At 35.6% G+C, this 27,824-nt stretch overlaps 1 protein-coding gene across 4 annotated transcripts in view; it reads left to right on the top strand.

Moving 5' to 3' along the window:
- The window catches only part of LOC150095098 (HEAT repeat-containing protein 5B), a 665,516-nt gene that overhangs the window by 193,929 nt on the left and 443,763 nt on the right, over positions 1–27,824 (top strand). For all 4 annotated transcript variants that reach the window (XM_090410861.1, XM_090410863.1, XM_090410862.1 and 1 more), the window contains exon 13: positions 23,110–23,209. In XM_090410861.1, the coding sequence (XP_090266987.1) occupies positions 23,110–23,209 (100 nt within the window). The remainder of the gene's footprint in view (positions 1–23,109; positions 23,210–27,824) is intronic.

The following is a 27,824-nucleotide window of genomic DNA, read 5'->3' on the forward strand; positions in this document are numbered from 1 at the left end:
ACAAAGATTAATGAAGGAAAAATGAAAGAGTTTGAGAATAGGAACCAAACCTTGGAGATTCAGTGGCAAGCCTTGAAGAAAACCCCGATTGATTCAGCTAAAGAGGCATGTGGTGAAGTTGTCTGCAAGGATGGAAAAATCAGAACTCTAGTGGACACAGGAAGTTAAAGTGGCAGTAAAGGAAAAGAAGAAAGCATATCAAAAGTTCCTGGCAAATTAGTCAGCTTGTGCTCCTAGAGAATACAGAGACAAATGTAAGAAAGCTAAACACTGTGTAAAACTAGCTAAACAAAAAAATCCTGGCAGGACTTTGGCAAGAATATAGAAAATAAATATCAAGAAGGTGGCAAAATATTCTGGAGGTAGTGGAAGAAACTAAGGAATGGAGGAAAAAGTGCTGTAAAAGGAGTTAGAGATGATTAAGGTGACATGAAAACGAGAAAAAGATATTCTTGAAGTATGGAGTAATTACTTTGAAAAACTGCTAAATGAAACACTGACCAGGCATGCAGTCAGGAATACATATCCATACTTGAAGTAGCCATCAAAGATTCAAATGTGGAAAGGCAGCAGGAGTAGATGATATTTGACCAGAAATGCTGAAGTATGGTGGTATAAGAGTCTTACAAAGCCTGGGCAGAGGGACGAATTCCCGATGATTGGAGTAGAGCTCTCATAGTACCCATATATAAAAAGGGAAATAAAACTGAATGTGAGAATTACAGATTATTTTCCATACTGAATGTTCCTGGCAAGATCTCTGCAAATACACTTGAGAAGAGGTTGAGAAGAATTGTTGAAGAAAAGCTTGGTGATGAATAAGCTGGATTCAGTCCAAATAGAGGCTGTAAGAATCAGATCTTCACTTTATGGCAAATAGTCGAGAAAGCATGGGAATATAACAAAGATCTGTATTTAAGTTTTGTCGATTTGGAAAAGGCATATGACCAGGTGCCAAGAGAAGCTCTTCAATGCGCTACGGTTATATGGTGTCAATGGGGCATTATATCAAGCAATGCTAGTCTTTATTTGAGTTGCAAGTCAGCAGTTAGAAATGAAGGAAGTACAGGAAGATGGTTTAATGTTAAATCTGGTGTGAGACAAGGATGTACATTATCACCTCTGTTATTCATTATCTATATGGATCACATAATGAAGGAAAGTGGTATTAAACATGATATCAGAATTGGAGATGTTAATGTCAGCTCTTTGCTTTATGCAGACGATGTTATACTTCTCAATAAATCCACTACGAGTCTGCAAGATTCTCTGACTAAATTGAATAATTGTTATAATAGATATGGTATGAAGGTCAGCAATAAAAAGACAAAGACAATGAAAATAGGCAGAATCATTGAAAATGTCAACTGTGTTGTAAATGGAGAACCTATGGAACAAATAAAACATTTCAGCTACTTAGGCATGATTTTTAGTGAATATGGTAAATTAAATATAGAAATAGACAACAGAATCAGCAAAGCTGGTGTGGTGAGAAGTCAATTGAATAAATTCATGTGGAATAAGAGAGAAATTAGTCAGAATACTAAACTAGCTGTATACAAGACAGTGTTCAAACCAGTTTTAAGTTATGGATCTGAGAGTTGGGTCATAAGTAAAACACTTGACCAAAGACTAGAGACTTCAGATATGAGAGTCTTGAGAAAGATTATAGGCCTGAACAGATGGCATCAATGGCAATATCATATTAAAAACGAGGATATTAGGAAAGAACTTGACATTGTCAGCATCCAGGAATGGGTTAGCAGAGCTAATCTGAGGTGGTATGGTCACTTAAAAATAATCTTGGTCTTCCTCTGGGTCGTTCTCTGCCAGGTTGGCAGCAAAACGACCCAGAGGAAGACCAAGGTATAGGTGGATTGATACGGTACAAAGTGCCTTAGACGATAGAAATATAAGATCTGATAATGTTGGAGTCTTGACAAGTAACAGACTGATTTGGAGGAAAATTGTAGATAGGAAGTTAGTGATGATGTAATTTTTTTCATGTAGTACTATCATATCCTGTACATCCCTTGAGGGTACATCGCAGGAATTTGATGATGATGATGAGATTCATTTTGTGAATGTTTAGAAATATGCGCTAACAGAATCAGAGGATTTCCATCATAATTAATTTAACCCATGACAGTGTTCTAGTACCTTCCCTTTCACCAATAACAATTATGTTGAAATTCACACATTTCATATCAGAAATGGTGTTTAAGTATGACATATAAACAAGTGAAAGTGAAATCTTTCTTAAGACATATGAAATGAACTCCTCTAATTCTGTTTGCACAAATAAAACAAAATTTCAAAATTTCTGCAATACAGAAGGAATACAGAAGAATAAAACATGAGTGATACATTTCAGAAAAATAATGATATTTCTACTAGTTGTCATTTATTGGTAAATTAACACCAGCCAAATTCATAATATGTTAGTGTAATTGATTAATTTAAGAACTTTTGAAACTTTAGAAAAATTGACCATGTTTGATATAGCTGCTCTGGCTAAATAAATATTTATACACTTGTGAACGTGTCTTATTTTATTTGTGTTGTTTTGGTCTCTGAAAAAATGTGCTTAAGTTAGTTAATATTTAAGTTATTTTTTAATAGCAAGCACAAAATTATTTTGGAAATTTTCCAATTAGTTTGGCTGTCCGATACAATAGAGGGGCAGACACAAATTTCTTTATTTTTCTACAAATACTTTTGGAGTCAAATACTAATTATTTGTAATGCTGCACTGCATGGTTCAGAAGGCCTGGACAGAGGACAAATTCCAGATGATTCGAATAGAGCTCTCATAGTACCCATATACTAAAAGGGAAATAAAATTGAATGTGAGAATGAATTGCAGATTATTTTCCCCACTGAGTGTTCCTGGTAAGATTTATGCAAGTATACTTGAGAAACTGTTGAGAAGGATTCTGGAAGGAAGCTTGGTGAAGAACAAGCTGGATTCAGGCCAAATAGAGGCTGTCAGGATCAGATTTTCACTTTATGACAGATAGTTGAGAAATAATGAGAATATAACAAAGATCTATATTTAAGTTTTGTCGATCTGGAAAAGGCATATGACAAGGTTCCAAGAGAGAGAAGCTATTCAGTACGCTGCAGTTATATGGTGTCAATGGGGCATATATCAAGCGATACTTAGTCTGTATTTGAGTTGTCATAGAATTGAAGGAAGTACAGGAAGATGGTTTAATGTTAAATCTGGTGTGAGACAAGGATGTACGTTATCCCTTCTGTTATTCATTATCTATATGGATCACATTATGAAGGGAAGTGGTATTAAACATGATATCAAAATTGGAGATGTTAATGTCAGCTCTTTGCTTTATGCAGATGTTGTTATACTTCTAAATAAATCTGCTACAAGTCTGCAAGATTCCCTGACTAAATTGAATAACTGTTGTAATAAATTTGGTATGAAAATCAGCAATAACAAGACAAAGACAATGAAAATAGGCAGAAGCATTGAAAATAACAACTGCATTGTGAATGGAGAACCTGTAGAACAATTTCAATTAAATATGGAAATAGACAACAGAATCAACAAAGCTGGTATAGTAGGAAGTCAACTGAATAAATTTATATGGAATAAGAGAGAAATTAGTCATAATACTGAATTAACTATATATAAGACAGTGTTCAAACTAATTTTAACTTATGGATCTGAGGGCTGGGTTAGAAATAAAACACTTGACCAAAGACTAGAGACCACAGATATGAGACTCCTGAGAATGGCCTCAGTGGCAATATCATATTAAAATGAGGGTATTAGGAAAGAACTTGACATTGTTAGCATCTAGGAATGTGTTAGCAGAGCTAATCTCAGGTGCTCTGGCCACACAGAATGGGAGAGGAAAGATTAGCTAAACAAGTGTTCTCTCCCAAGTTGGCCAGAAAAAGACCCAGAGGAAGACCAAGATGTAGGTAGATTTATTCTGTAAAAAGTGCCTTAGAAGATAGAAATATAAGATTAATAATGTTGGAGTCTTGAGAGGTTATCAGATTTATTTGGCAAAAAATTGTAGATAGGAAGTTAAAAGTGATGCAAGTTTTTCATTTGTACTGTCATATCCTGTACACCCCTTTTGAGTACATTGTCAGGAAATTGATGATGATGATTAAGCATTGATGACAAAGGCATACTAGAATTTTGTAAGGAAATAAAAAAATAGTTCACATTTTTCAAAACCATCATGTTCTTCATATATATTTAATGTAATTATTATCTGCAAGTATTTTGCAGGAACATTTCTGCAATTTTTTTAGCAAAATGAAATAATCTGAATAAAATACCTTGTTTATTACACTAATTGGAAGAATAAATAATAATAATATAAAAAGATTTCAGGGCAAATATTGTCAGTAGTAAATAAATGTATTGCTAAGATTGATCTCATATTTCAAAATAGATGTAATTTATTTTATTTTTGCACTTGAAATTTTTTTATCTCTTGTGAACAAATGAATTAAAATGTGAAGTGGAATGTTTTTATCCTTGAAATATTGCGCAGTATTTCTTCTACACAGTGTGCCCGTTAAATAATGAGAAAACAATTATTATATCAAAACAAATAACTATATTTGGAATTGTCAATTACACAGATTCAAAATAATCTCCCTCCAACTCCACACAGCGTTTAAATCTATTGTACAGGTGTTCGAAGGTACAGTGGAAATCCTGAATGGGAACCTCCTTCATTGTCTGGAGTATCACTGCACTGGATGTCCTCAATGTCATGAATCAATCCCCCTTTCAAGGCAGATTTCATTTTTGGGAAGAGAAAAAAGGCTTAGGGAGCCAAATCTGGCAAATAGGCAGGATGTTTGATCTCATACATATCAATTTTGAAGCCAGAAACTGCTTCACAGGCAGCGACAGCATCAGTGTGGTTGCGGCACAAACCATGAATAAATCTTCCTCTTCTACAAACCTAAATTCCTTACCAACATCAAGCTTTACAGCGAGTAGCCTGGTGGTTATTTGCCTGTCATGGGCAACAATTTCCATAGCTTTCATCACATTTTCATTTGTCTGTGCAGAAACTGGCTATTTATAGCAAGTTTCATCCTCCATGGTCTCCTTCCCCTCTTTAAATGTTGTAAACTAGCAGAAAAACTGTGCACAGCTCAGAGAGTCATTGGCATAAATTTTTATTAGGTCTTGGTATAATTCTGTAGCAGTTTTTTTCCTAATATACAGTAAAATTTTAGCACTGATTTTTACTCCATTATGCAACTTCTGATATGCTCTGCCCACACACTTTTACCTGCCACAAGAAAACAGCTGCGTCACCTAACTGAAAAGTTGCAAATGCAATTACAACACACTCCATCAGTTAAAACTATAAATATTTGTTATTTTTATTCAAAGGGCTGTCCTGTAAAAATCAATCTCATTACTTAATGGGCACACTGTGTATTTGATGCACTTGGGAGATTAATGGTCAGACATATGATGGGCTCATTGGACATGCTTCATAGAACCATTGTATGTTCCAAGAACTCAGATAGACAGTACTGTAGTATATTTTCATAGCAAACATTGAAACAGTCACATATCTGAAGGCACTGGTTAGAAAGTAGTATACCAGTATATAAGGTATTGAATTTTCTCTGCAACATAGTATTCTTCTCCTTGTAAGTTCTGGTTTTATTGAAAGTAATAGTGGAATGCTATCTAAATCATCACCTAGCAAGAAGGGAATAAAACGGATGATATTAAACATTCAACACAAAATTGAAATTATAAGAACGATTGAAGGGGGGGGGGGGGCAGATCTCTGATTTTGATACTGTGGTACATGTTTTTGCAATAAAGGAAAAGGGTTTTTTTGTTTTGTTTCTTCTGCATAGAATTTTCTAAGATGCTGAGTAAGCAGAAAACATTGAAACCAAGAAACAGATTGTTGAAGTGGGGTGCTAATGGTGTCAGAAGTAATGAGAAAAGAAGATTCCTTTGCCAGGTTGACTAATTAGAGAAAAGACACTTCCATTAAAAAAATGAACATGCGTTCAAATTGCATGAAGAGTAAGGGACGGTTATACAGCTTTAAGTAGGATCATTGGAATCAGTTGCATAGTAATTTGCTTGAGGGGGGGGGAAGAAGCAATTGTTGGAATTTGAGGCTTCAGAAGACTTTGTAAAATCTTTTCAAAAAAAATTGTTCATGATAACAAGTGTATAATATAAATGAGATCAGCACGTTTTGGCAGATGTTGTCCACATCAGCTATGATGCATGGCAGCGAACATGACTTATCATTTGGATATAAACAAAGTTAAGAGCAGATTACTATTTAATGCTGTGCCAATTCTGCTGAAACCCACAGATGGAAACCTCTTGTGATTTCCAGAGCAATCTATGGCTGTTTCAACTGCAATGAAAAAAATGAAATTTCTATTTTTCTATAGTGATCATTGTAAATAATTGTGTGGTTCTCCTGATTAATTTGCTGCATTGATTTGTTTGCCAAATAACTTTTGTTTGCAGTTACTTGGCTGAACAGGTATACATAATTAATAGCATTATTGTTGTTAAACTAGCACTGTTTGTAAAAAAAAAAGAAATCAGCAAAGAACATTGCCTTAAATGAGCATGGTGAAGATATTGCAGTGAAATGAATAACTAGTTTGAAGGAAGTTTGGTTTTTCCTATTTGAAGTGACATGGTACTTTTATAAAAGTGGAATGCTCAACAAAAAAATATTTGCTTACACAGACAGCTTGAAGAGGAGAGAGAGAGAGAGAACCACAACTGCATGATGTGATAGCAAAAACAAGAAAATACCACAAAAATAAAGTGAACAAGAAGAACTCTAACCTAACAACTTGCCGATACTCCTGCAATTCATTCACTGTAATTTATTATTTTAGTTAACTTTAAAATTATCAGCAATATTTTATTTTGCCCTCTCTAACTCTTTGGAAGCTAGTAGATGAGTTTAGTGATGAGTTTTCATAGCAGAGCAGACACACTATCTGCTTACTGTAATTTTAAAAAAATTTTTTTTTGGATGGGAAGGAAATTAGAATTCTTCATTTGATTGAAATGAAGTAAGTTACAAACTGTTCAGCAAAACGCTTTTTCATTAGAAACTAAATATAGCAAGTGAAACTACTAATTTTTGTTTACAGTTTATGCCCACTTCAGGAATTTTCTAATTGCTACCTTCTTTGGTTTGTTTGTGATAAAACCATTATGCCAAAAATATTATTTACTACTTTTTTTTTCTTTCAAATTGATGAAACCAAAAAGCATCAGTGATTATATTTTAATTTAGCAATAATGTGAAAAGCATACATTAGCCTTGCAGTGCATGATGACAGATAAAAGTAATCAGAATGAATCTATGGAAAATGACCCTGGAACGGAAAAGGTAAAATGAAAATAGAAACAACAAAATATAATACATATAGCAAACTGGAACATAAGAGGAATAGCATATAAAGAAATGGAATTAGACCAAATATTAAATGAAAGTAATTTTCAAATAGCAGTAATCACTGAAACAAAAAAGAAATTAAAAGGAACCATGAGAACTGAATGTAACATGAGAAAATTTAATGTAATATATAGTGGAATTGACAGAGACCAAAGAGCACAAGCAGGTATTATGATTTGGATTCATTGTTCCCTTTCAAAACAGTTAAAACATTGTAAATTATGGAATGAAAGAATAATAGAAGCTAGAATAAAAATAGAGGTTATTTAACAATAATTGGTTTATATGCCACAGAAAAGGAAGAGAACAGAATAATATTGAATTTTATAATCAGTTACAAAATATATATCATAAAATAAATAAAAATGATTAATATTAGCAGGAGACTTAAATGCAAGAATTGGAAACACAAAAATTAATAATATAGGAATATATGGAGAACATACTCTAAACAGGAATGATAAAAAATTGATTGACTTTGTAGTTTATAATAACCTTAAAATAATGAATTCTTTCTATAAACATAAAGGCATACATAATTATACTTGGGCAGCAAGAGGATGGAAATCGATATTAGATTAATTTATTTGATCAATATTAGATTATCTTAAATGAAAAGACATCAAAGTATTCTTTAGATGTTAGAGTTCACAGAGGATATGAAATAAGTACTGACCACTTCCTCTTTAAAATAAAATTAAGATTACCACTTAAATGGCTACAAATAACAAGAACAGAAAGAAAATTTAAAACATCATCATCATCATCATCATCATCAAATTCCTGCCATGTACCCTCAAGGGGTGTACAGGAAATGATAGTACTGCATGAAAAAAATTACATCATTATTAATTTCCTATCTACAATTTTCCTCCAAATCAGTCTGTTACTTGTCAACACTCCAATATTATCAGATCTTATATTTCTATCGTCTAAAGCACTTTGTACCGTATCAATCCACCTATATCTTGGTCTTCCTCTCGGTCGTTTTCCTGCCAACCTGGCAGAGAACACTTGTTTTGCTAATCTTTCCTCGCCCATTCTGTTTAAGTGACCATACCACCTGAGATTAGCTCTGCTAACGCATTCCTGGATGCTGACAATGTCAAGTTCTTTTATAATATCCTCGTTTTTAATATGATACTGCCATTGATGCCATCTGTTCACGCCTATAATCTTTCTCAGGACTCTCATATCTGCAGTCTCTAGTCTTTGGTCAAGTGTTTTACTTCTGACCCAGCTCTCAGATCCATAAGTTAAAACTGGTTTGAACACTGTCTTGTATACAGCTAATTTAGTGTTCCGACTAATTTCTCTCTTATTCCATATGAATTTATTCAATTGACTTCCCACCATACCAGCTTTGCTGATTCTGCTGTCTATTTCTATATTTAATTTACCATCTTCACTAAAAATCGTGCCTAAATAGCTGAAATGTTTTACTTGTTCCACAGGTTCTCCATTCACAACACAGTTGACATTTTCAATGATTCTGCCTATTTTCATTGTCTTTGTCTTTTTATTGCTGACCTTCATACCATATCTATTACAAGAGCTATTCAATTTAGTCAGAGAATCTTGCAGACTTGTAGCGGATTTATTTAGAAGTATAACATCATCCGCATAAAGCAAAGAGCTGGCATTAACATCTCCAATTTTGATATCATGTTTAATACCACTTTCCTTCATAATGTGATCCATATAGATAATGAATAACAGAGGGGATAATGTACATCCTTGTCTCACACCAGATTTAACATTAAACCATCTTCCTGTACTTCCTTCAATTCTAACTGCTGACTTGCAACTCAAATAAAGACTAAGTATTGCTTGATATAATGTTCCATTGACACCATATAACTGCAGCGTATTGAATAGCTTCTCTCTTGGCACCTTGTCATATGCCTTTTCCAGATCGACAAAACTTAAATACAGATCTTTGTTATATTCCCATGCTTTCTCGACTATTTGTCGTAAAGTGAAGATCTGATCCTGACAGCCTCTATTTGGCCTGAATCCAGCTTGTTCTTCACCAAGCTTTTCTTCCACAATTCTTCTCAACCGTTTCTCAAGTATACTTGCATAGATCTTGCCAGGAACACTAAGTAGGGAAATACCTCTGTAATTCTCACATGCAGTTTTATTTCCCTTTTTATATATGGGTACTATAAGAGCTCTACTCCAATCATCGGGAATTCGTCCCTCTGTCCAGGCTTTCTGAACTATGCAGTGCAGCCACTGTAAGACTCTTATACCACCATACTTCAGCATTTCTGGTCGAATATCATCTACTCCTGCTGCCTTTCCACATTTCAAGCCTTTGATGGCTTTTTCTACTTCAAGTATGGATATGTATTCCTGACTGCATGCCTGGTCAGTGTTTTTTACCACTGTGCTGTTATCACTGCTTGTTTCATTTAGCAGTTTTTCAAAGTAATTACTCCATACTTCAAGGATATCTTTTTCTCCCGTTTTCATGTCACCTTTATCATCTCTAATTCCTTTTACAGCACTCTTTCCTCCATTCTTAAGCTTCTTCAACAACCTCCAGAATATTTTGCCACCTTCTTGATATTTATTTTCTATATTCTTGCCAAAGTCCTCCCATGACTTTTGTTTAGCTAGTTTTACAGAGTGTTTAGCATTCTTGGATTTGTCTCTATATATTATCTAAGAGTACAAGCTGACTTATTTGACAGGAACTTTTGGTATGCTTTCTTCTTTTCCTTCACTGCCTCTTTAACCTCCTGTGTCCACCAAGGAGTTCTGATTTTTTTATCCTTACAAACAACCTCACCACATGCCTCTCTGGCAGAATCAATCAATGTTTTCTTCAGAGTTTGCCACTGAATCTCCAAAGTTTGATTCCTGTTCCCAAACTCTTTCATTTTTCCTTCAATAATCTTTGTGTATTTTAGTCTACAGCTCACATCTGAGAGCTGCTCAACTTTTATTCGCTTTAAAACTTTCTTACATGTTATTCTTTTCAATATGAAATTCAATTTTATCCTGCTCAAGACTAAATAGTGATCACTTCCAATTTCAAATCCTCTGTACACTCTGGTGTCCTGCACCAGGGAGAAAACATCACTATCAACAATAACATAGTCAATAAGACTTTTCTTATTCCTTGCCTCTTCTCTCCATGTGAATTTGTGCACATTTTTATGTTGGAACATGGTGTTAGTAATAACCAGTCCATGTCCTGAGCAGAAATCCAACAGATACTTGCCATTATTATTAGCTTTGCTCTTTTCTCCAAATTTTCCCAAAATATTTTTGTTTGTCTCACAATCATTTCCTACTCTGCTATTTAGATCCCCAACAAGGACCAACTTTTCATTTTTCATTGTGTCAGTTGCTTTTTCTAAAGCCTCAAAAAATTCCTCCACTTCTACCTTAGTAGAACCTTCTGTGGGACCATAGGCACAAATAAGTCTCATTGTCCAGTTCCCCATTCTCATATTTGCCCACATTACTCTACTTGAGACTGACTGCCATTCAAGAAGATTAGCCTCGTATTTTGTGTTGAATACTATGGCTACTCCTTCTTTTCCTTGATTGTCATTGCCTGAATATAACATTTTGTATTTATTGCTCAGAAAGATCTCACCAGTTTTGGTCTTTTTTGTTTCAGTCACCCCTATTATATCGATCTGGTACTTATCTAATTCCTCAGCTAGCTCCATTTCTTTGCCATTCAGGCTTCTTACATTGATTGTACCGATCTTTAACTCTGGTGATGTTGAGTTGGGGTTTATTTTCAGATTTGTTCCAGTAGCTGACTTTTCACTGTTCGCCCTGGTTCCCTGGCGAAAAAAAGAAAAAGACAGAATATCATGGAACAAATTTGTTTCTAATTTAGAACATGATTTACATAAAATAAGACCCAATGTATACAACATTTTGAAACACAGATACTAAAGAAAACATAAAATTAAACACCAAATTGAAATTAGAAGAATTTCTATGCAGAATTGTGGACAGATAAATATTTTAAAAAAGATAACTTGCAAACATTTAATGAAAATTAAAAGGAAATAACTAATGAAGAATTAGAAATCAGCCTGAAAGAAACGAGAAACTGAAAATCACCTGGAGAAGATAAGTTAGTTTAGAATTATATAAATATGCAGGAACAAGGTTCAAAGAAAGGTGCTTATTATTTTTAAATAAAATCTGTTCAACTAGTTTTTACCCCAATAGAATGGGGGAAAAAAAGCAATTGTAATCCTTATCTTTAAAAAAGGTAGTAGAGATGACCCTAAAAATTATAGAGGTATAAGTATACTAAATTCCTGTTACAAAATATATAGCAGAATTTTAAATAACAAACTAATAAAATATTTTGAAAACTTTATTTTAGAAGTACAGAATGGATTTAGAAAAGGACGATCATGTATAGACCCAGCCTTCTGCCTAAAATTAATAATAGAGAAAAGAAGAAAATACATTTTAGAAACACATATTATATTTATTGACTTTGAAAAAGTATTTGACAAAGTTAAAAGAAGCATTTTATTTAACATATTAAAAGAAAGACAAATACTAAATAATATTCTGAAAGCTATCATAAGTATATATGAAAATAATCAAATACAAATAAGATTAAATCATGAGCTATCATATACAAGAGAGATAAACCAAGGAGTCTGACAGGGATGTCCCCTTTCAGCAACTTTTTTTAATATTTATCTAAATGAAATAATAAAATGGAATAAAAATTTTCAAGGTATTAAACTTTCTCCTACTGTGAACTTAAACACTCTCCTTTTTGCCAATGACCAAATAATAATTACAAATTCTGTAGATAACTTACAGAAATGTATTTTAAATTTAAATGAGATGGCCGTCCGCACAGTTAGCTTAGTGGTGATGCGCTTCGCAACCATATGCCTGGGGAAGGAGTGTCCTAGGTTCGATTCCTGTCGGTGATGTGAGGAGCTGAAGGATCTTCCTCAGCCATAGCCAAGTTAGCCAGTCTTGGGCGTGGACAGCAGGGTTTTTTCCCCAGTTTATTCTGGGGTTTTTCATCCCACAAAGCAGGCAAACTGGCCTTGAGAACTTAACACTACAGGCCATAGGATATACCGGGGCATAGGGCTGACCACCTTATCCTCTAAACGATTGAGGTCCGATGATCAATGGACCCTTGACACCGGAAGGAAAAGAGGGTATAAAGAAGATGAGTTGAGATGAGATAGCCAAAGATTATATAATGATAATATCAACAGAAAAATCAAAATGATGGCCTTTAAAGGATCCAGTAAGAACTAAAATAGTAATAGATAACAAGATTTTAGAACAGCTGAATTCATTTAACTACCTGGGATGTATGATTACATATGAAAAAGATATAAACCTAAAAATTGCAAAATATTTAAAAATAACATGTCATTAACTCTATATTTAAACCAAATCTAGTACAAAAACAAACCAGACTAAAAGTATATAATACATTGGCCCTACCAGTCCTGTTGTATGGAAGTGAAATCTGGACAATAAAACAAAAGATTAATAACAGCTGAAATGAAGTTTATGAGAAAAACTGCCAAAATATACCCAATTTGATCACAGAAGAAATTAAGAAATTATTGAAGAATTAAACCAAGAACCAGTAATAGAAAAAATTAAAAAATATAAACATAAATGGATGGAACACGTTCAGAGAATGAAAACAGAAAGATTACCTAAACAAGCCTTAAATTACAAACCACTAGGAAAAAGAAAACCAGGACGTCCTCTTAAGAGATTCAACACTGACTTCTAAGGGAACAGGCCACTCTAGGTCTAAATCCTTGATAGCCATGATGATGGTGTTGTGAGTTAATATAATTCTGGTCAACTATCAGCTAACGCCTTTTTATTCCAGGGAGTAGGCGAGGCCGTTTTTTAGCCCTATCTAACTTTTTGGAGACTGAGTGGGCAGTTCAGTCCCCATGCTGGTACCCAATCAGAAATATCTGCCCAAGGCTATTGGCTATCACTAATTAAGCAGCACGCAGTGAAGAGAGATGGCTCAACAAGTGCTACCATCTTGTGGTCCCTAACACAATATATTTAATGTCTGAAATAGTGTGGGTTCTATGGTCGATTTTCTTGAGTTTACGGGACGAAAATCCAGAGTTTCCGGAAGAAAAAACCCGCATGCCCATGCCAGAGATCAACTAACTTGGGAACCGATTGAAAAAAGGCTTAAGAAAAATTTTCTCTTGTCGCCGACTAGATTTGAAACCAAGAAGTCTTCTTTCATGCAGTCAAGCCCCATGATGTGCAAATGCCACATCCACTGAGCTACACAGGCTCTAAACATAATTCTGGTGATATGAGTTAATAATTTCATTTATTTGTTAGGTTATTAACATATTAAGTTAATTATTAAAAACATCCATAGCTCAGTGGGTAATAATGCCCTTTGGTTGGAAAAAAATGGGTATGGATATTGTCTGAGATGCTGAGAACCTTAATGAAGAAACTTAGGGTGTTGAGGGCTTTTAAAACTAAAGATGAGTTGTGCAGTCTCGTATATAAATGGCTGAGTTTTCCTCCTGAAAACTTAGGTTTTTCATCTCAAACAACACACTAGCTAGAGGATGGATGCAGTTGTTCAGGTAGGATTAACCACCTTGTCAGAATTAATTAGGGTTTTATGAAACCAAGTTACTTAGCTGTGACAGTCCTTTCCTATTAAGCTTGAAAAACCGCTTGATAAACAAGATAATAAATAAACAACACAGTTTAAACAATTTACACATTTACTTTACTGTAATACTTGTGTTTTGTGGTAAGTGCTTTTGTGTTCCAAAGATGCCAATTCGAAAGATGTTGCTCTTAAACATCTCCTCCTCAGTTACAAAATGCTTAGTTACTGAAGCAAATTTGGACTACTTGAAACCATATTGCCTGACATTGGACTAAGTGTTGTCTGATCTTGAATATTGTCTTAATATGTGCTGTATGACAAATGGCTCCCATGTTGAAAACCTCCTGATAAACACAACGTAAATTCAAAGTGTACCTTTGAGTTGTGTTAATTACTACGTTTGTCTATAATTATAGGTACACCTCCAAGGAGTCAAGACCTCACTAAGAGAGGGTCTTTGTAGGTCAGGCAGTGCATAAATACCTGTCATATCTCTCTTAAAGCATTCACCAAAAACATACAGTCCCCACTGACATCTTATTCCATTCACGTACAACATATGGTGAAAAGAACCTGGATCCCACATGCTTCCTGTCCACATCCTTATTCAACTTCCAGGGATGATCCCAAGTTCTTCCTCTCCTGCCATGAGCTGAAAAGTATCTGTACTAAAAATATTTCTCATATCCCACTCTTTTTCAAATTCCAGTCCACAGTCCACCCTCTTACTGAGCTTCCTGGGATGATCCCTAAGTACTGTGTCCCCACCTGCCATGAGTTGCAAAATTATATATTTGCAGCAAAAATTATATATTATAGTATGCATACTGTAAAATCACCTTACCAATTTCTATTTCTGTCATATCCCTTCTCTTCCTTCTGTTTCTCAAACTTTGAGGGCCACGCTTCTTCATATGCAAAATTCCACAGGCTAGATATTTTCTTGGTTACCTGGTTGCTGATTTTTTTCTATATCTTTGTCTCCATGGAATCCAGGTGACCATCTCCTATCACAGTAGTTCAGATGGGCTTTCATCAAAGCTTTATAAAGTTAGAGAATAATTTCCTTATTCCTACAAGTTAGTATTCCCTTGAACATTATCTGATCTAATAGCTTAACCACTTAGGCATGTGGCTTCTAAACGTATAAGTGACACTTTACTATCATCCCTAGGTCCATACATCATCAACCACTGCAGCAAATTTCCATTAATAATAGTCTGTCTTTAGTCCAAAATGCATAATCTTATACTTGGCAACATTAAACTTACACTTGTTAACACTGACTCTTAGGATCAGGATCAGTCTATTCAAGTTTGCCTGCAAGGATTTAGTACCAGATATATCCATCTTGTTACCTGATTCAACTTTGCATCATCATCAGCATATAATTGAATGTTCTCCATATCTCCAGTGTTCTTAATATACAAATTTAACATGGATTCTCTGGTCCAAGCACAGACCCCCCCCCCCCCTACAGTACACAACTTGTCAACCTCATTTTCTTAGACTCAGCTCCACCATGTCACCCAGTCAGCCATACACCCATCTGTGTCACATGCTCTTTTGTATACCCTCCCCTTGAGTCTGTATAATAGCTTCCCATTTGGAATCCCTTTAGATGTCTTGACAAAATCCATAAGTATTATGGTATTACAATTTCTCTGATCCAACTCTTCTTCATTCTCATAAAATATGAGCAGATTACATAAACAAAACTTACCTTTTAACAAATCCCAGCAGTCCTCTGTATAGGATTCAAGTTGCTGTCTTTCTCTTCTAAATGTGGTTTCTGACCAGTCTCTGCAATATCTTAATCATGCTTTTGTTGAGACCTATCAGGTTAGATTCAATACTAACTTTCTCTAGCATGTTTGTTTAGCAACTGTGTTGATATCCCATCCATTCTCACTATCATGTTTGCATGAAGCTCTTGTGCTATCTTTAATAACGCTACTTCATCTACCTCTATATTTTCATGTATTTCCACCTTGCCTTCCAGAGAATTAATGTTTTGTCTGGAATGTATACCTTACCGAAGTGATTATTTAATAACTTGACTATTTCCTGTGTATTTGACAATTTGTTATTGCTTTTCTTATTGCAAAATCCAGCAGCAAGTCAGCTGCTTATCATATTATAAAAACATTGTGCCCATACTTTGTTCTATAGATCACTTACTACATAAAGAATTACATTACATTAAATCAATGTTCTTGTCATATGGTTTCAGTGATGCCTTTATTAACAGAGTTTTCAACAGCTATAGAATTCCTGCCTCTTCTGTTCAAGAATTACTCATATTCCACTGCCTTATGCAGAGGAAATATCAGAACATATTGCAGAAATTTAAATCCACTCAACCAACATCTGTGGCATTTTATCCTGTCAGAAAAATCTCCTGTTTTCTCTCATCATCATAGGACAAGCTTCCTCCACTCAGTTTTCCAGGTTGTGTGATTATGAACAACTGGAAGGTCAGCTTTCTCCATCATGAAGGGCATAAGTCTTGCATCAAATATTTTTACCTGAACAATCTGGCTTTGCTGAACGATGATGATGGTATTGGTAGTTTGGTGTAGTTGATGGATTAAGTGGTGGAGACAGAAAGTTGTTGAATAGGTACCCTCCAATAATAATAAATTCTCTTCCCCATAGTTGTTGTCAATATTCTCTTTAACTAGTTATACTGTTTTTAGGCTTCTATTGTACCTCTCACTCTTTTTTTTGTCATCACAGTGTCTATCCCAACTTTCCTGGAAAGTGTCTATCCACCACTCCAACAAATCTAGTTTCCCTGACTGTCTATATTTAATTTTTTCACCAAACAATTTTCCCAAACTCGTGACATCATATCCATTCAAGTGCTATCTATCTGACAAGTACAATCCTCCTTGCCATCAAAATCACTCCACACATCAACATACTGCATACCATTTTTCCTACAGTCTGCTGTCAAATCGTTCATCACAGCTCTTTCTACATTGGCAATGGACTCACAACCTTGACTCTTTTATTCTTATTTGTTTCTTCCAAGAACTCTTTCATATATTCTTTCATTTCATACTTATCTCATTTTAAGTCATTCATTTCAACCAGCCAATATACACTTGCTCTTCCTGCTTACATATGGCCTCAATTATCATTGCTCACATCTTCACACCCAGAAAACATCCTTTCATTGTATTACATTATGGAAAATTATGGAGACAACTACCATGGTAGAGTAAAACTTTAGTTTAATATAAACCAAAATGAACATTCAAATAAAAATGTGGCAAAATAAATTTTACATACTAAAAGAAGGTACGGCCATGGGCTCACCATTATCTTCCCCAATTGCTAACTTTTATATGGAAGCTTTGAGCAAAGTGCTCTTGATTCCTTTACTCTAAAACCTACAGTGTGGGTTAGATACGATGACGATGTTTTCGTCATCTGGCCACATGGTCTGCAAAACATTAAACACATTCCTTAGTCACCTGAACAAACAACATGAACGCATACAATTTACTATTGAAATTGAAAATCAGAACTTGCTCCCGTTCCTGGATACACTGGTCACACATCTTCCCTCAGGCAGTCTATCCTTCATGGTTTACCGCAAACCGACACATACTGGCCAATATATACATGATAACTCATATCACCACCCATCTCAAAAAATTGGAACAAGAATTAAAGATTATTAGCAACACATTTATAAATAATGGCTATAACAAAAATACTATTAATAAAGTTCTTCATAAAACTTCATCAAAAAAGAATATAGATTACAGTAAAACTATAGCCATCCTATACATTAAAGGGTTATCAGAAAAATCAATAGAATCCTACACCATTATAATCTCAATGCCACTTTTAAACCACCTATAAAATTAAAAAACTTATTCAACTCCTCTAAGGTTCCTTTCCTCCTATTGACACATCCTGAAGTTTATTGCATCTACTGCACCTGTAACTTTCACCTTATATTGGTGAAACTGGACGTACAATCCCTATATGTCAAAAAAAATAACACAAAAGACACATTAAATATAACAATTTTGATGAAGCAAGCCTCTCAGATCATGCTCTCAACACCCTACACCAAATTGATTGGAAAAGTACCTGCTCTTCACATCATACAAAAACCTGGTATGAGAGAAAATTTAAAGAAGCCTGTGAAATTCTGATTAACCACTCTAATCTCAACAATAATGGTGGCATAACAATTCCAAGAATTTGGATGGCACATATTCAGCCTACTTAGTATCTAGCATACTTTAGGACTTTAAGCAATTTTCAGCTTTTACTGGATGTATAATGACAGTTTTTTTTTTTTTAAATATATATAAACATGTTGCTCTCTTCCCAATTTAATTCTGTAACCTAATAGATAATAATAGGACTCTAGCTTTGATGTAAAGGTTTTTTTTTTCCCACCAGAGGTCAGGCCAGTAATTGTTGTAATGGTTGGTCAGTAACTTTAGCAAACCATGTAGATTGTAGTGCAGCTTGTTTCTTTGTATATATGTGTATGCTCCAGATGATGACCGAAATTTCGAGTATTCATTTTGGTTTATATTAAACTAAAATTTTACTCTAACACATAGTTGTCTCCATAATTTTCCATAATGTATTCTGATCACCGTGTAAGCATGAAAGAAAGGACACTTTCATTGCTCATTTAGCATGTTCCTGATTATGGAATTTCTGTGCACCACAATATTCATTTTGGATTTTTCACCCTTTTCTGTCCATTGCCATTTATGCTTACCATGTGGTTGTTTTGCAATCAGTACTAGCCATTTTCAGTTTCTACTGAAACTGAAAATGGCTGGTACAAACATGTGGGAAGGCTTATGCTATGTTGATAATGTGCTTGCTATTTGACCACATGGCCCAGACACATTGAATACATTCTTAGTGCATTTAAATAGTCAACACCCAAAAATCCTTTTTGCAATGGAACTGGAAGCTAATGACTGTCTGCCCTCCCTGGATACACTAAACACACATCTTCCAGATGGCTCCTTATCATTCTCAGTTTATAGAAAACCCACACATACAGGGAGATATTTACACAATTACACCATCATCCATCTCAACAATATGCTATCCTAAAAAACACTAACCCACAGAGGTTAGTGTTAGCTAGAGCGATTTGTTCCAATAACATTGCTCTCACTGCTGAACTCACTCACGTGCGTCACACTTTCTTGGCTAGTGGCTATAATCCCCATGAGATAGACAAAATACTAAATGCTCCCCAAAATTCCCCCCCCCCCTCACTGTCTGCCACAGAAGACTACAACAAAACTGTCTCCATCCCCTACATTAAAGGCACATCTAAAAAGAAATCTAGAATGCTTAACAAACATCAACTATGCACTGTATTTACACAGTATGTGAAATTGGCAACTCTCATCCGTTTATCCAAGGACAGAATCTCTCCTTTATCACATCCAGGAATCTATGAAGTGCCCTGTTTTTGTAATCATGCTTACTGTGGACGCCTGCCTCAGTGAACATAAAAAATACATCCAGCACTATCGATATGGCAAGTCAGGTCTAGCAGACCATGCTTTAGATACCCTGGCACACAAGATCAATTGGAAAAAAACAAAAGTGCTGCACAGAAGCTTCTATAAGTCAGAGAGGTTGTTCCTGGAATCAACACAAGCCTTGAAACATACTCCAAACTTCAACAAGTATGGCTGTATAAATTTGCTAACGATTTGGGGGGGAAGTCATCCTAAGACCAAATTAATACCTATTTTTTTATTGATATTTATTTAATTTTTCCCTCAACATAGATGGTGCCTAGGACTTTAGTTTTTGTGTTGTATGTTACAATTGTTCAAACTAGTCTCATTGTTATACCAAATTGTTGTTGTCTCACGTACTGTGACAAACTAGTTTTTTGCTCTGAAGATGCTGGATAGAATACCAGCAAAATATTAAAAATAAGTTAATAGTTATTTTCTTATCAGTCTGTGTTCTCATCTATACCGCTAAAATCAATCAACATGTTTTTATATTGCCTTTCATATTTCACACCACTGTTACTGTCATTTGCCATAACTCATACTCGCTTCCTTCTTGCATGTCACAACTTGCCACATCTCTTACTTTGTTTTCTTCATTTGTAATTTCACTAGCATTTGGGATTTCCATTTCCTCTTCCTGTCTGATCAAATTCATTTTTGACAGCTTCTCACACCATCAAACACTTTCTTCATTTGAAATTTCACTGGCATTCAGTAATTCCTGTCTAATCCAAATGTATTTTTCACAGCTTCTCACTCCATCAAGCCTTTTCTTTAACAAATTGCGTATGTTTGGCAATGTATGCTTCTTGCATATTAAAACATGTAAAATTGTTAAGGTCCTAGTTGAACAAACATTTCTGGAAAAAAGCACAGATGTGTCAAATTAATAATCCTTCTTTAATATAATCCCATTTTAGTATCTCTGTAAGCTAGTTGGATAAAAAAAAGGATGGGTAGGGGACTTCTCCATTAAAACAGCTTCCTTTTTTGAGTTTAATATCAAATATAGGAGCATCATTAAATATTTATCATCTCTCTCTCCTTGAACTCATCAGCAGACAAAGCACTCCAATAGACTGTCAGTTCATTCCACTCATTCACCACTCTCCAACCAAAAATAGTTTGTATACCCTTGCTAACCACACTCTTACTCAACTCAGAGGTAGAATAAGGGATCATCCCTTATTCTACCTCTAGCCAAGTGCTGAAATATTTCTTCTGTCAATTCCCTAAAATCCTTTTAATAGCTTAAACATTTCTATCATATCCACTCTTTTCAACCTATCAACCAATTTGCAACCCATAAGCCCTCAATTTGTTATCATAGGAAACATTCCACACATCACTCAACATCTTGGTCACTTAGCTCTGGATCCTGTCCACCACTTCTTCCCCAAGAAATCCACGTGACTGGACCTGAGCACAATAATCCAGATGTAGTTATATCAAGGCTTTATAAAGAGGAATAACTTCCTTATCTCTGCTTGTTTGTGAGTTCTTCAATAATCAAGTAATCCCATGAGATACTTTGACCATTTTAGCAGTATGCCCTCTGAACTTCAGCCTTATCTACCACCACTACCATCATATTTTGGCATGCTTGGCTAATTTCTTTTCATAATCTGATTTTGCCTTCTTTACCATGTCACCTTTCATGCTTTGTACTATTCATGAGCTTACTGATCGCTTTTCTCCTTATATACCCTCAATATTTTCTTTCTTTTTTTTTATTTTATTTTTATTTTGGAGCTCCTGTTTAATTATGTTACTCATCCTTCCAAATTCTACTTAATTTATTCTCTGTCTTTAGGTTTGCAGTCTGATATTGCTTCTTTCAGATACTCATGTCTATCTCCTATGCACTGCCAATATCTTTATACATTACATTTATACTGTATCAGCTTTATACCATTGCATACTTTATGCAGTGAAATACAGTTGACATTTGAACAAAGCAGGTTTGAACTGTGCAGGTCCACTTATGCGGATTTTTTTCAATAAATATATTGGAAAATTTTTTTGAGATTTGTGATAATTTGAAAAACTATCAGACAAACCGCATAGCCTAGAAATATCAAAAAAATTAAGAAAGAGTTAAGTATGTTATGAATTCATAAAATATATGTAGATACTAGTGTATTTTATCATTTACTACCATAAAATATACACAGATCTATTAGTTAAGATTTATCAACTTATGCATACAAACACTTACGACCATACATGGCCATTTGCAGTTTAAAAAAATGTAAACAAATGTAAAGATGCAGTATTAAATCTTAACTGCATAAAATTAATTGTTATTAATTAATTATTAAATTTATTTAATTAATTATAATAAAATAAAAATTTTATATCGATTCATTCATTAGTGTATAGGCTAGGCTCCCATGAAGCAATCATATCGATTACACCAGGCTACCATGAAGATCACATTGCTACTTCTTTGTGATCAGTGCATGAATCGTTATACCTGTAAATAAATATGAATTTATTTTTCACATTATCTTTTCATTTTTGATGTCTAGTGTTAGTAATATGTAAAACATCTACAGTGTTTTGTATCATATAAAACAATTTTGATGTAGGTACTGTAAATGCATTTTCTCTTCCTTGTAATTTTCTTGATAAGATTTTCTTTTCTCTAGCTTATTTTATTGTAAGAATACAGTATATAATACATATAACATCCAAAATATGTGTTAATTGACTGTTCATGTTATTGATAAGGCTTCAACATAGGCTATTAGTAGTTAAGTTTTGGAGAGTCAGAAGTTATACATGGATTTTCAAACAATGCAGGGAAGTCGGCATCCCTAACACCCCCGCGTTGTTCAAGGGTCAACTGAAATATACCCCGTCTTAACTGAAAATTCCATGTGTTTTTGCAATCCCACAAAAACTACAGTTACATAAACAGTACAATTATGAAAAAATTACTTATCATTTCATTATGAAAATAATCATTTTATAATAAACCATAAATGTTAGGAGGTAAATTATATATGTATGTTCAGTGATAAATTCATAAGTATTGAAGAAATACAGTATGAAGTTTGCTTTTGGGAATTACTTTTTAGAATAACAGTAATGGTGAATAAGGCTTTGGTTTGAAATTTTTGGTAGCTTGTTATAGTGAATTCACTGCACCAATATTTGCTGTAGTTCAATGTATAACATTTGTATATTTATTCAGATATGTATAAACATTGTATACAGATTCAAATTTGTAGGAAACCTGTGAGTTTATTTGAAAAGTAATGCCAGAAGATAACAATAATGACAACACTTAAATTTATTATTTTATATATGTGTTTTTATGCTAGCATTTTTGTCTTGTGCCTTATGCTACACTTAATACTAGAAACTAAGATTTGCCAGTATTTTCAAAATAAAGCTGAGCGTAATTTGAAAAACTGGCATTTCCACTATTCACAATTTTATGCTTTTTACTTATTTCTCTTAGCAATGGCAAGTTTTTTAATACATTGCAAAGAACTGATAGCAGAGGATGTAATTCGTCGTCTTCTTCCACCACTGGAATCTGCACTGATTATGCTTATCAAGTAAGCTTTTTGTTATATTATTAAAATAGAAAGTTTATTTATAGGGAAACATTTATAAATACATAAAAGATGGAATTTGATTTCTTAAAGATTAACCTGTATTAATTTGGTGATTTATTGGCCATGTGGTACTGTAACTATGCCTTAATCCATAGTGATTTAGTTTCCAGAAAATTTGTAATAGCTTTAAACAGTTTTTTTTTTTTTTCTTGTGTGTTAACACGATACAGTCAATTCACACTATGTAAACCGATATAAAAAAAAACTCAGTGTAAACAAATTATCTGGTTCAAAAAATTTAAACTAGAATCCTACAGGCCACTATTATTCAAACCTGTATTTATAATCCGTATGAGTTCTTCTGTAGTGAGTCAACTGTATAAGAGTAACATTTACAACGTCTTTTCTAATGACATATAATTTCATGTATTGTTTGACTTTTTTCATTATTATTATCTGAGACCTCCAGGGAGTCGAGGACTCATTGAGGGACTCTATACAAACCATCTGTCATACCTTCCCTTAAATTCATTCACACTAGATGCACTCACTGCTCTGTGAGGAAAAAAAAAAAAAAAAATCTAAATCTTACCCATTTCTTAACCACGAACAAAGTTAACTCCACTGGATGTCCCAATGTTTTCTCCCCACTTTCCATATAACGAAAAATTTCAACAGATGATATACTATAATACACATTTAGAAGTTTATAGACCTCTATCATATCATCCTCTTTCTCCTGCTAATCAGTCTGTAGTCCACATACTCACAATCTCTCCTCATAATCTAAATTCCGTAATCCTGATGTAATCTTTGTAACTCTTCTTTGCATCCTTTCCACAGCTTCTTTATCCCCTTTGAACTCGGACACCACATCTGCACATAACAGGGCGTAGTCTTATCAAGGCCTTGTAAAGTTGCAAAATGATTTTCTTCTTATCCTTACATATCAAGATTTACTTCAGCATTGCAATTATCTTCTGAGTTGTATTTGCAATTTTTGCTGTGTGACCTTTGGACTTCAAATTCCTATCCACCATTTTGCCAAGATCCCTAGTCTCATCAATAACCCTGCTAATATAATATTCCATTGGAAATCTCATCACTTAAAGTGATAGCGATTTTTCATTTGCCCAAATTTCCAGCCTCCTCAAATCATTCTGTAAGTGCTCAATATCAGTAACATCCCTGATTGCCCTGTCTATCTTTGCATCATCAGCATACAGTTGAACATCACCTGTTTGATCTTTTCTAATGTCATTAGTAGAGATTGTGAACAACAGTGGCCCAAGGACTAAATTATGGGGTATGCCACCGGTCACTTTAAATCTGGCAGATTTACACCCACTATATACCATATTTTGATATGTTTGTCAACCATTCATTATCCAGGTTAAGAGTTTATATTCCAAACCCATATTCTTCAATTTATGCAACAGTCTTTCATGTGGTATATCCTTCTAAAAAGCTTAGCAAAATCCACCAGTATCATAATGTGTCCATTTCTTTTATCCAACTTGGCTGTAATATTGTTATAAAATGCAAACAAATTGCTAAAACATAATCTCCCTTTAGTAAACCCATGCTGTTCCTTGCAGAGTATACTATTTCTATATGCAAGTTCTTACCAACTTCTCTAATATCTTCACTACATTTTTTCTATTCCTGTGATATCTTTCCTGAGCTGAGACCCAGATTATACAAACACATCAAAGGTCTAACCATTTCAGCTGAACATGCCTTTAGAATACATGCTGATATCCCATCTGATCCTATTGCTGAATTATTATCCAAGTTATTCAGTAGCTCTTTAACTTCATTCTCATGCACCTCTAACTCTTCATCAAACATAGTAGTAGCACTGTGCACCATGTGACATATTTGCATGATATATCTTAGCAAAGTGAACACTAATTTATTGAACAATCTCATTAGCTTCTGATACTAGAGTACCATCTGCATTCATTCTTTTTGTTGTCGAAAGCGGCAACCTTCATTAGTGTTGTGTCAACTGTTTATGACATTTGTTTCATTAGAAGTCGAGTTATGGTGCCAAGAGTGACAATGTGTTTTGACGAACGGTCGGAAAATGAGTTACAAACAGAGCTGTGATTGACTTTTGTGCTAAACTTGGTAAAAGTTTTACCAAAACACATGAAATGCTTCAAAAAGCATACAGTGATGAATGCTTATCCCGTATTCAAGTTTCCCCCCCCCCCCCCCACCCCCCCCCCCCCCCACCCCCCCCCCCCCCCACCCCCCCCCCCCCCCACCCCCCCCCCCCCCCACCCCCCCCCCCCCCCACCCCCCCCCCCCCCCACCCCCCCCCCCCCCCACCCCCCCCCCCCCCCACCCCCCCCCCCCCCCACCCCCCCCCCCCCCCACCCCCCCCCCCCCCCACCCCCCCCCCCCCCCACCCCCCCCCCCCCCCACCCCCCCCCCCCCCCACCCCCCCCCCCCCCCACCCCCCCCCCCCCCCACCCCCCCCCCCCCCCACCCCCCCCCCCCCCCACCCCCCCCCCCCCCCACCCCCCCCCCCCCCCACCCCCCCCCCCCCCCACCCCCCCCCCCCCCCACCCCCCCCCCCCCCCACCCCCCCCCCCCCCCACCCCCCCCCCCCCCCACCCCCCCCCCCCCCCACCCCCCCCCCCCCCCACCCCCCCCCCCCCCCACCCCCCCCCCCCCCCACCCCCCCCCCCCCCCACCCAGCTTTTGGTGGTTTAGCTTTGGTCAGAACACAAGCCACATCCAGTCTAATATCGTTGGCGACGTGGTTTGGAAGGTGTCGTATCCTGCGTTCAATTCTTATCAAATGATAAGAATTGAACGCGGGATATGACATCTTCCAAACCACGTCGCCAACGATATTAAACAATCAAAACCTCAACAAATTTGGCTGCATGAGATTGCCTCAAATTTGGGAACCTACATAAGAAGACCTTCAGCCCAATCGCCCAAGAATACCAACATTGCTTGCTATGGGGCACCATTAGGACTTTAGGAGAAATAATAGCTTCCTGCTTCTTCCTCACTTACTGTTTGTTGTGCCTGCATGCAGGTGTCTTGTTCTTAAGTTTCTTGAAAATGGCAACGTGACGTTGCCGAAATATTGAAGTATATTAAATTTATTTTAATGTATATCCTAGTTGACGTTGTAATTTCCTTAAATCATTTAGTAAAAAATGCATAACCAACATCTAAGCCTTTCCACGAGAACCAAATGTATATTTTGTCTTACTGGCCTAGATCTCATGCCAGATTGCTTCAAATGAACAGCCATCCTTCTGCCTATCTCCTGGTCATTTTTGGCAATAATTCATCTGCTATCTTCAGTAGTATCCCCCCCCCCCATCATATCTTCTCTGAAAATAGTAAACACTTCACATTCTATCCCTGTAACTACATCATTTGCTGTTAGCCAAGTGTCACTAATTATAACTTTTGGTGAGGTTGCACTAATCAGTACCCAAACTCCTCACTCTTGTTCTTGATACTTCTGGCATTAGTATGTAATTACTGAAGCATCCCTTTAGGTCCCCACTCACCTTTTCTTCCCGAATCGACTATCCTATTCAATATTTTTTCTTGAGAGACTAGATTCTGCACTTGGTCATTCTCACACTTGCTCACCTCATGGGTGCCTTCACACAAACTCACCTGCTTCCACCCTAATTGTTTAAGTTTTCCTGAACTTTGTTCACTGAATATGCCAAAAATTGTTCACTGAAAAACACTTTGTTCACTAAAATTTGTTCACTGAACAAATCTCTCTAGACAACTAAAACCATTTAGATGCAGTCCATCAGCATTGTACAAATCTTTCTTTCCATCAAACCCAGACCACAAATCCTACATCATTCTCATCCCTTCTGCACAACCTCCAAATTGACTCATTTGCTACCAATGCCCTCCTCTTCAGTTCACCTCAGTGATAGCATGGCAGGAGACTTGCAATCTTCACCTTCTCACTCTTCAGTTTTGTTTCTTCTAACAACTCCTTTACATCCTCTTTCATAGAATACTTCTTGCCTCTCAGATCGTTTGTGCCAACCAAGACAGGTAATTCTTTCTTATCATGAATTTTTGCACCAGGAAAATGCAATTTTGTTACACCTTCATTAAGCACTCCTCTGAACATTGAGTCTCCATACACAATTTTCTCCTTGTTTTTCTCATTTGTTCACTTGGTGTTTATTATTACTTTGGACCACCTGCTTCTTTCTCTTCTCAACCCTGCTAATCTCTTGTCACTTCTGCAACTTTTCAATTTCACATTTTGTTCTATAAAGGATAACATTCAAGCACACTATTTCTTTATTTATGTCCATTTTGTTCTCCTGTATTTTCATTGCTGCACGTTCAACATTACTTCTGATGTTTTTCATCCTATTGTCAATACTGTCCACTCTACTAACATTTACTCCGTTCTTATTACCCAATAGGCACTCACTTTTGAAATATTTAATACACATTCTCTCTCTCTCCAGTTTGTTTCCTTCCACATATCCTTTAATTTTTGACGAATACATCACACACATGCACACATGTGCACTGCATTGCACGAAATCCTGCAATTTCATATCGCCTGACAACGTGGTCTTTGCTGCAATTGTTC

Source organism: Typopeltis vanoorti, chromosome 21 (assembly GCF_054136105.1).
Source record: "Typopeltis vanoorti isolate ZY-2024b chromosome 21, IOZ_Tvanoo_1.0, whole genome shotgun sequence".
Classification (NCBI taxonomy): domain Eukaryota; kingdom Metazoa; phylum Arthropoda; class Arachnida; order Uropygi; family Thelyphonidae; genus Typopeltis; species Typopeltis vanoorti.